The 10990-nt window shown below is 38.3% G+C and overlaps 1 protein-coding gene across 21 annotated transcripts in view; it reads right to left on the bottom strand.

Annotated features, from left to right (window-relative positions):
- Positions 1 to 2132: 2132 nt before the first annotated feature.
- NRXN3 (neurexin 3) overlaps positions 2133 to 10990 on the bottom strand; it is a 1711975-nt gene continuing 1703117 nt past the window's right edge. For 10 of the 21 annotated variants that reach the window (XM_060295124.1, XM_060295129.1, XM_060295128.1 and 7 more), the window contains one exon: positions 2133 to 5533. In XM_060295124.1, coding sequence (XP_060151107.1) covers positions 4608 to 5533 — 926 coding nt within the window. In that variant the 3' untranslated portion in view covers positions 2133 to 4607. The remainder of the gene's footprint in view (positions 5534 to 10990) is intronic. The other 11 variants (XM_060295132.1, XM_060295133.1, XM_060295134.1 and 8 more) reach the window with 2 other exon arrangements.

Here is a 10990-nt window from a genome sequence, read left to right as displayed (position 1 = left end):
TCACTGCACACTTTACTCAAGGTTTCACAGCTGGTAAAGGACAGACCCAGGATTCAGAGCCAAGATTTGAACTAAGCTTTTCTGATTCCAAAGCCTGTGGCCAAAGTTAAACACACTGGAAAGGGACGGTACCGTCTCAATACTCCCTCATGGAGATAATAAATTATTTCTGCTCATGGACATTAACCAAAGTATCTGAGCACATGCCACTTAGATCCTGATGAATCTACCACATTAACCATCGTCTCAGAATTTCTCTGGAAGTTGAACATTTTCTGAAATTTGTACCTTCTTTACTTACCCTAACTTTTGGTCACTTGCTTAAAATATGCTGTCAGACAGATTCATGCTACCAGTTGTCAATGACACATGTTTACTAGTTGCAGTCATGCCCTCAATCAAAGTATATGATTAGAAAATACTAGTTTTATCAATTATCAATTGATAAATTGATTTACTATCAATTAGCTAGTAAACCCAAGTCATGACTTGGCAACATTCCTTGAACAATTACTAAACAAATCTTTTTATTACAGAATTTATTGTAGAATTTGCAATTCTAGAAGGCAGCTATTGTAAATGACTAGTACAGAACTCAAGTGATGGAGACTAACCTTGTTGAGCCCCTACTCTGTAACTATCACAAAACACATTATTTCAATTTTTTTTACCCAAACTATATTGTGAGGAAAGGTCACTGAGGTGTCACATTTTTCGGATGAGGAAGTCAAATCTCAGAGACATAGTGAAATTGCCCATACACAGTGAATAGTCCAGCTGGGGTTCCAACTCAGCTGTGTCTGGCCTCAGTGCCTGTACCCTTTTCACGACATCCCACTTACCTCCAGGTCAGCAAGGCCTGACTTTTTTTTTTTTTTTTCCGGTACGCGGGCCTTTCACTGTTGTGGCCTCTCCCGTTGCGGAGCACAGGCTCCAGACGCGCAGGCTCAGTGGCCATGGCTCACGGGCCCAGCCGCTCCGCGGCATGTGGGATCTTCCCGGTCCGGGGCACGAACCCGTGTCCCCTGCATCGGCAGGCGGACTCTCAACCACTGCGCCACCAGGGAAGCCCCCCTGACTTTCAACATGATTAGAAATGTACTAGCCAAGTTGTCCTTAAGCTCGTCATGTCTTTGTTTCCTCGTCTTTAAGATGAGGAAAATGCTATCTACCACTCAGGGATTAAACCGACTACATAAACCAAAACACTTAACATAGCATCTGGCATATCATAGGCATTGATAAATGATTGCTTCATGTAAATTATCTGAGGCAGGAATCAAAAAGGGAACTTTCGATAGTTTGACATCATTGAGGCTTATTTTTTTTCCATTTCCATGACAGTTAATAGCATAACCATTCCACCAGGGAAATCTGAAGGAACAGGGTTAATTATATTTGCTTTTAATTCTAACTCTTCAAAAATTGGTAACCAATATATGGCTAGAGTACAGGTGTTCAGTTAACACACATTTCTAGATCATGGTGAAAAATGCAGAGTATCATGATGGATTATCCAGTTGGCAAAGTAAGCATGTGCTTAAGGAACCAGCATATCGAGGACACCTGAGATATGAGAAAGGTTCCAGCTATAATGAATGCTAGCAGAATTCTGTAATCTGAAAATCTAGAAAGCAGCTTTTAAAATTTGAGCACTCATTTAAATTTTGACTTTGGATTTAGTACTTTTCTAACAAATTTCAATATGGCGGGAGGCTTGGAAGGAATGCCTTTAAAGCTTTGCAGTGTTTCAAACATGAACAGGGTTCTGTAAGGTTGTTAACTTACAGCAAATACTTAAACGTTGCCAAACATTTAAAAAAAATAGTATCTAACAATATTTTTTCCAGAATACAATGCTTCTGTCATCTTACCTGTTCAGAAAAGTGTTTTCTCCCGGTTACTTTATCATAGCAGTCTAAATAATAATGCCTCAGTTGACAGACAATAATTGTTTAGCCCCCAAATATGTCACTTTTGATAAGCTTATATAAGTATCAGTCACTGGTTATAATATTTTATTTCACATGAACATGGTCCTAGATTACTTGGCTTTTAATTCGACATGACATATTTAGCCCCAGTACAAGGTCTTTTACCAAATGTTTGGAAAATAAAAATACATCATCATACAAGCTTTTGGGAAGAACATTTTATTGCTAAGCATATCCTTGAACTAAAATGCAAATGTGAAATAAAAGAGAAAAGGAAAAAGAAAAAGCAGTAACTTCACAACATCATAAAATAAATTCCTTAAGAGTCTGTTCATAAAACAACAGCAATATGATAGAAGCTCACGTACAGAATGCACATGTTCCCATAAAATTGTCCAAATAGAAACTTACACTAAAAGGAATATAATAAATGTATTTTTACTCAAATAAAAAAATGTAAAGAAAGAAAGCAGGAAATCAGTTCACAAGACCTCAAGACTCCAAGAACAGCAATCTTTTACAGACATCGAGATATAATCAACTTCATATAGGTTGGGCCATTTAGGTTATCTAAATCGTGCTTTGATATCTCTTTATAATCCTGTCTTTTTCAATGACAACAAAATAATCCAAAACTCTTAACACATTGAAATATCAGGTAATGAAGAACACCTCTTTCCATACATATTAGTAAAGGCTACCATTGTTTAGATTGCGTTTGCCCCACGTCTTTAAGATACTTTTTCAAAGTCAAATATTCATGCAACTTACAAAAACCAGCAAGAGTAGATTTCTAAATCTAAACAGCTGATTGATTTTCATCTGTACAAAAGAAACTGTATGTATCTGACCCTCCAGAGAACACATTTCATTTTTGTGTGAATATTTGTCTTGCTTTGTCTCTTGCTTTTGGGATAGGTATGGCCACACAACAAGTTTATTGTTTTTCTGTACATCATTTCCTCTTTTCATAAAGAAAGACAACTGGAACATAAACCAAACAAACTGAAATAAACAAATAGAAAGGAAAGAACAGTTCTCAAAGCAGTATGTACACAGGTGGCTAAGGAATTATACCAGCAAAAATGTAATAAAATATGTAAACAAAATCTGAGAAGATTTTTTATTCTCTTTGACACAGTTAACTGTGACAAAATTAAACTCACACTTCACATTTTAAGGTTTACTTTTTTGTCGTTTTGTTATTTTCTTTTAAAACAACATTCTCATTCCACTTCAAGATTTTAACAGTTTTCCTGTTTCAGTCATCCCATCAAACATACCATGATAAATATATCTGTATATATATTTATTTATATATATTATACTATTAAATTCCATTTTTTGTGTGTCACAGCAGCTTTATTCATTTATTATTTTTAGAAAAGATGGGTGAAGGGAGACGTGAGCAAATGGAAGGATAGAGTTATCCATAAATGTCAGGCTGCAAAATTAAATCACTAGGAAAAACATTATCATGTTGGGGGCGGGGAAAGAACTATGAATTCTGCACTCCGTCATGCCATGTTTGGCTTGTGTGACCTTTTGTGGTTCCATCACAAGTTGAACTCACCTATTGTCTGTTTTGATTCTTTAACAGCCTTCTTGTATTGTCTTTTCTTTTATATTTGCATGCATTTCGATCAGTCACAGATCCAGCCCACCCCCGTTCCCCTTCCCTAGGAAAGGCTCTGTTTTAGAGGAGAAAGGGGCTTTCTCCTTTACCACAATTTGGCTGGGCTCATGGACAGGAACAATATTGTTAAGTAAAGCCAATAGCTCTGATAAAACCAGCCCTAACCCCATCTGTTCAGGGTTTGGGTGGCAAATTCTGGAATTCGATCCTGAGGAACCAGCTTTTCAAATCAATATTATCATCCATCCCATGATTTTGCTATGTGTTCAGCAAAGCATCGCATAGGAAATAGACAACAGATTCTAGAAACACCACAACCTGATATGTAGAGTGGACACCATGGTAGCTTTTGAGTTCATATGGCAATAGTCTCTCTTCTGTTTTCTGAGATTTTTTTCTTCTTCTTCTTAACTTATGTCCAGTTAGTCTCAAAAATTAAACAAATACCCAAAAGCCATTTTTTCCCCTCAGATCTTGAAAAGTTACACACACACTGGCCAGACCCAGATAAGGGTGGGGTTTTTTTTGTTTCTGTTTTTGTTTTTAACTTTTTCTTTTCTTTTTTTTTTTTGTTTTCGTTTTTTACATAATTAAACCAAAAAAAAAAAAAACATTATTACAGTCAAGCTTCACAAACATTATTACAGACTCACTTGGAGTTATGGAACAAGTAAGCCATGAAGTCTTCTACCTTGGATGAAAGGTCCTAAAGAGGAGGAAGCTTCCAAGTCCACGAAAGTGGGGGGGAGCCATCTGCTCGCTCCAAAGGGCAGAGTGTGTGCTTTACGACACAGCAGGGCAGAAAGAACTGTCTCCGAGCAGTGACTGAATCAAAGCAGCCATGGCTGAATCTTATAGGTAGGTACATCTTTGTGTGTGTTCTTTTAAAAATGATTTTCCCCACCATAGTCATGGTATACCCCATCTCATAGTTAGAACAGTTCTGACATCTGCGAAATCTCATTTTCCAAGTATTTATATATTTATATAGAAATAATCCTGTGTTTTAAATTCGCGTAGCGTTAGCGGTGTCGTGTTTACACATAATACTCTTTGTCCTTGTTTTTCTGTTTCTTGTGGCCGCTCTTCGAGCTCTGCTGCTTCTCCTTGAGGAGCGTGCCATTGCTCTGCGCCGAGTTGCTGATGTAGTTCCGCGTCTCGTCCACTTGATAGGACCCCTCGTCCCTGTTCCTGTACTTGTACATGGCGTACAGGAGGATCAAGATGCAGAGGGCGGCAGCAGCCACAATGCCGACGACCATCCCTGTTGTACTGCTCGACTCCCGGATCACCTCTGAGGCCCCCGGAACCCGTCTGACTCCCGGCTCCGTGGGGTTTGCTGTGGGCACATTACGGAACATGGGGGAAGTAATTAGTGGGCTCTTCAGTTTGGTGCTGTCTAGCTCATAGGCAGTGGGCAACGGAAGCAAGACTATATCAGGCTGGGGTTTGAGATCACGGTTATTCATTTTGCCAGCTGGCAATTTGGGCACCATCCCAGACGAGGAGGAAGCTGTGAAGCGGATCAGCTCAGGGGACAAAGATGTGGTAGTAGTCCTACTAGTTTCGGAGACTTTGTTAGGTCTAAAGTCCTTGGATTCCCACTTGGGCGCATGTGCTTTGTAGCCACCTTCGAAGATTGAAGTGGAAAGACTCTTATCTGTTACCAAGGAGAAGGTGGTGTAAAAATCTTCATCATCAGTAGGGGGCAGGTTAGAGTCAAAGGTTTCCCCTGAGCCATACCCAGATATCACCAAGCCATCATCATCACAACCATCGCTGCCTTGGTCCGACAAGCAAGGTAACCCCGCCTCAGAGGTCATGGACAGGGAATCTTTGGTGGTCTCAATAATGGTGAGGAGGGGGCGAAAGGTAGGGGGGAGTGTAATGGAAGGTGCACGAGTAGCAATAGGAGGGGTAGCTAAAGGGTCTTCTACAAGAAGAGGGATAACTAATTCACCTCCTGGGATTGAAAAGAAAAAGAAAAACAGAATTAGTATATTTGTAGAAAAACAATTCACAGCCACACTCAATGAATGCATGTATAGTTCATAGGTTACACCTCAGAAATTATAATAAAATGACTTGGATCCACATACGGATCCTCTCTACTTCTAGGCTGATTATTGGGCTATACTTCTAGCCCATTATATGCCTCTTGCCATCAAAACCTGAAATCCTTAGATTGGGGGCTTAGATTTTTTTTTTTTGCGGTACGCGGGCCTCTCACTGTTGTGGCCTCTCCCGTTGCGGAGCACAGGCTCCGGACGCGCAGGCTCAGCGGTCATGGCTCACGGGCCCAGCTGCTCCGGGGGGCTTAGATTTTTAAAGATACTCTCAAGTAATTATTTAGATAGAATTCAAATAGGCTTTTTCCAGGATCTGCTTACGGGATAATGACCTTCACCTACACTGTTGCAAATACTGACCATGAAAATTACGTGTGTGTGTGTGTGTGTGTGTGTGTGTGTGTGTGTGTACGTACATGCACATATGCATGTGATTAATCTGTGAGCCATAGCATTTCCTTATTTTTTTCTTGGGTTTCTACTTATTTGCTCCCATTAGGATGAGAATGACATATTTTCCGTGTCACTGAGGTCAAGATTAAGGAATATAAAAGAGCTCATCTTTAGTATTTTAAGTTACTACCTTTTATTTCAGATTTATCACGTGCAGTCTTCATTTACTATACGCTAAGTAAGGGAAACTTACAGTAGGTTGAAAATGTTCATCTAACAAGCCCATCTTGATTATGCTTTTCCAGAAATTCCCCTGACTATAAAACAACAACTTGTTTTGCATTGGTCTAGTATTATATTTATATATTGCTTTTATGCTATATGTAATATATACTGAGCCGACACTAGATTTTAAGAATACCCAGCCTACATATCCATGACTTACTGGAAATTTACTTTTAGATTCAGAAATGTAGAGATAGCAAAGTAGTTTTTAAAGTCAGTGATTCCTTTTTCCAATTTGGATTCCTTTTATTTCTTAGAATGGCAGATATTTCTCGGTTTACCCACAGACCCTAGTTACTGCACTTATAAACATATGAGGACTAGGTCAGGAAAGGAAGTTCAGAATAGTTCACTAAATCATAGTGCCCTGCAAATTATGGTCACCACAAATATTCTGTGGTGGGTGTTACTCACCCAATTGCAGGGCCAAGCTTATTATTCATGTATGTAAGCAAGATAATCAGTCTTCAGTCTCTCCTGTGTTTCTTTACAGTGTTATTTTCAAACAGAGAAAGAATCAAGAAGTCACAGTTCATGTCCCTTCATTAAATTTATTTTAAAAATATTCCAACTATTGTTTTTAAAAATCCTCTAGCAGGGATGGCATGATATGTCCCTGACCCAGTTAGTCAGACAGTTGAGATGATAATACGATATTAGGGTTGAAGTCTTCTTTCTGACCTGCTGCATCTAAACTGTCCAGGTTTCAGGTGTGCTAAGAAAAAGCCTCCTGAAAAGAAAGCTACTGCACACCTTCAGAGCACCAGAGAAGAACTGCTTGCACCACATCGGAAGCTTTTATCCTCTGCAGAGAGAAACTGAGTTGGGGAGCGTGGCAACGATGTACGTAATGTGTATCTTAAGGAAGGGGAAGGGACAAGAGAGCACAGTACAGTCATCCCCGGCCTACCTGATGATGTTAGCACATGTGGGGAGATAAAACAAGAATCTTTCTGAGACTCTCAAGATGATATTTTAGTCTGTGCTTTAAGCCCCAAGCGTCTCTTCTAGTGCTCAGAGTTTGAAACTATTGAGCAAACCGGTTTTTGCAGATTTGACAAAGCTTCAGACTTGCTTTCCTGGACAAGGATGCCTATTTTTTTTATATTGTGAAGATATGTAATTCATATATCTTGCAACTTAGTTAATGCATAATTTACATACTTTTGCTAATTTTTATAAATGGGATTTGGAACACAGGTCCCTTAAGGTAAGCCAGTCCTAAAACTAACCCTGAGTTGCCTTTTCTTCTTATTCTTCTGGTAGGGAGGCCCGGAGTGTTATATTTAAGATGATATGTGGAAGAAGGCAGTGTCTGAGTAAGAAAAGAGCAGTGAGGAGAGAGGAGTGAAGCCTCATGCAGTCTGTTAAAGGTTCCCTAGGGATCGCTCAGGGATGATTTTACTTCCCTTTAGAGAACAAGACAGGGTTTTTGTACCCATCTCACCTAGAATGGGTGTTCTTTTCTGGAACAAATACCGAGAGTCATTTGCTTTTTAGGGCAAGGATAAAAATCAACCCATTGTTTATTAAGTGGAGAGTAAACTGGGATAAAGGACAAGGAATGACGGATTTGTTGGGAGGCAAAGTCCTGAAACAAATAATTAAATATAAAGGCAAATGGTTAAGTAGGATGCTAGTGTCCCTTTAAGTGAGATTAATATCACTGTCTTCATGATTACAGAGTGGCATTCATTTGCAATTTTAGTCTACCATCTATGACACCCAACTGGAGTCTTACATTTGCCTTTTTTTTTTTTACCCCCTTGTCTTTTTAATCCCAGCTAAAGCTTCCACTGTGTCTTTGTTGTTAAAACTCTACAAAATCTACAAACTGCTCATTCTGCAGTTGAATCACTTCCACTTTCCTTTGCTATTCGCTTCTCATTCAACACCCTAATGTGAGTATCTCTCTTGGAGCAGAAAAAAAAAAAAAAAAAAAAAGTGGAAATCATCCTTTTGATAAGGGAATGAAAAGAGGGTCTTGAAGCTCACTAATTTACAAAGAGCTTCTAAAAGGTTGGTGAGCCTTTAAGTGAAATGGTAAGAGCTTATTTCCAAACTAAAATGATGGGTATGCTGTTGCAGAGTTTAAATAACAGAATCTGTTAAAACTGCTAATCTTCAATTTCTTTGTCATTTTGTTATTAACCCTAGTAGCAGTGATAAAAATGATAAATGATGCCCCTGTCAGGGACATTTGAGCCCAAATCCTGGTAGTATTTAATCAATGAAATCATAGGAACTTTCATAGCTCCCCTCTCCTGGCATCTCAAGGAATTGGAAAAATGTCTTTAATTTAAAAGGGAGTCCACTGGGATGTAGGAGTTGGTATTACAAAGGGGAATTAAAATGAAAGTAGGGGGAAATTTTTGGGTAACTATAAATGTGGAAGATGCCTGGGACAAGTATGTGAGTTGGGGTGTATAGTCCATTTTAATATCAAATTCCATAGTTAAGATTTAAGATGATTCTAGTGTCCTAGGAGGTCCAAGGGCACACATCATTTGAGATAAGGAGGTGAAGGATGTGTTTCTCCCACCATTAGATCCTTACTAGAAATGACTTAGATTGCAGAAGGCTATTTAAGATTTCATGTTTATTTGTATTAATCTAAAGTGAGTTTCCTCAGAAATGTTGGAGCAGCTGATAATTTTTTTTTCACTGCCCGAAGACCGTGAAATCAGTGATCTACCAGATGTCTATGCTTATGAAAGTATTCATAGAAGCAACAAGCTTAAAGTCATAAGGGGTTGCAGGCAGAGTAATACAAAACCTGTAATCCATCACAACTCTAATTTCCTATTCCATCCCCAGAATTCTTCTTTGGTTTGGAATAAGAACTATCCATATTCCTTAAAGTTAGCATTTTAAATCAGGAATATATACCCTTTTTTGACAGGGTTGTGCTTTTCTTTAAACCAGAGAGATCACTAGGGATATAAAAGGTCTATTTTAGCCCTGAAGGCTGCCCTGCTTTTTTGTTTTATGAGTGTATTTATAGATATATAATTCATGTGTCTAGGGCTGATATTCAGCAAAAGGGGCTCTCTGCCATCAAAAAAGACAGTATATTAAAAATTTAATGGAACTCTTCTGAACTGTGAGAATGCTGTAGGTGATGGTGGTATAGTGGGTCATATGAAAAAGCAAGAAAAGCAGCATAAAGTTTCAATATGGCTCCAACCTTTGCCTCTCTGGAGATATCTGAGTGGAGGAAGTAACAAAAATACAAAAAACAATGACACTGAAGAGTGAGACTCTGGGAGAGGACACCGTGCTCCGATTCCTTGAATTTCTTTTATCTATATTTAGGTTCTTTACCTCATCTCTTATTTGCATTTTTCTCATTCTCTGCTGGGAAACTAACATACAATGGGGAGAAATCATCTTTTTCCCCACAAAATTGGTTATTGAATGATATTCGTTTAGTTATTTGGTGCCACGGAAGTGTGTACTTGCAACACATCAATATCTGGAAGCTTGGAACCATGAAATTGTTCTGCATCCAGCCTCAGAAAAAATAGTCACAGACAGGCACGGCCAGTCCCTGGGGAGAAGACAGCAGAAAAACTCAAGTATCTCAAAGGGGCTTAACTTTTTAAGAGCATTTTAATGAGATGAAAATCTCCAGGTAGGACATTTTCCCCTAGTTTATCTGAAATGGGTTTGAGTCTGAAAGGCTACAGATTCTATTTTTTCAATATACACCCAGGTAAGATGAGCTATAGTCCCTTGATGTCATTATACATTGTAAAAGAAAGAATGTCTAGTGGAGTTTTTCATCTGCCTATTGGTTAAAAGCTTTGCCTCTGAAGTCACTCAGAGGCAGGTTAGCATCACAGTTCTGTGGCTTACTAGCCATGAGTTGGTCAAGTTTATTAAAATCTCTGTACAATGGGAATAATAACACAGCCTATCTCAAGCCACCAATGTGAATAATAATAATGCATGTTAATGTTAATTATAATGCATGTTAAGTATTTAGCACAGAAACTGCTACTCCAAAATTCTAGTTTCTAGTATCATTTCTACTAATATTTTGGGCCTATAAACACTGAAATCATTGATGACTTTTTTCTGACCTTTTTTTATGTAGTAGTCGTATGCTGAGGTATAATAATATAGGATCTAGATTGTTAAGGCTATTTTAAATGCAGAGTTTGAAGAATGGTTTATAATAAGCCCAAGAGCTTGCATTTAAAATAAATGATAAGCCTTATATCAAATGGACTTATGGGTAGCATCCTCAACACAAATAAAAGCTTTCAATTCAATTAGCTAAAATAGTCCATTTAGGAGATTCTTAGTTTTAAACCTAAAATATCATCCAACATGTCAAACAATACAAAATCATATAAACTGAGGCAGATAAAGTGCATTCATTGAAGCTGCTGGGCTGGAAACATATCCCTTATCCACTCTTCAGTTTGACATTTCTTTAACAGTAATACTAATACCTAAAACTAAAGTGAAGCAAGTAATCTCTTTATTTAAAAATTATACAGCACTTCTTGCTGATCTTTTGTTTCCTGAAGTGATAAGGCAACACTGACCAAATACCTTTAAGGTCAAGGAGTGTTCTCACCGTAGAGTCATACAAAATGGCAATACCTACCTGAGATGTTTCCTAAATAAAACTTTAGATGTGAAAATCATCATGTTTCTTGTGG

The sequence above is a fragment of the Globicephala melas genome, chromosome 2, assembly GCF_963455315.2.
Source record: "Globicephala melas chromosome 2, mGloMel1.2, whole genome shotgun sequence".
NCBI lineage: Eukaryota > Metazoa > Chordata > Mammalia > Artiodactyla > Delphinidae > Globicephala > Globicephala melas.
This window is presented reverse-complemented; position numbering and strand designations above follow the sequence as displayed.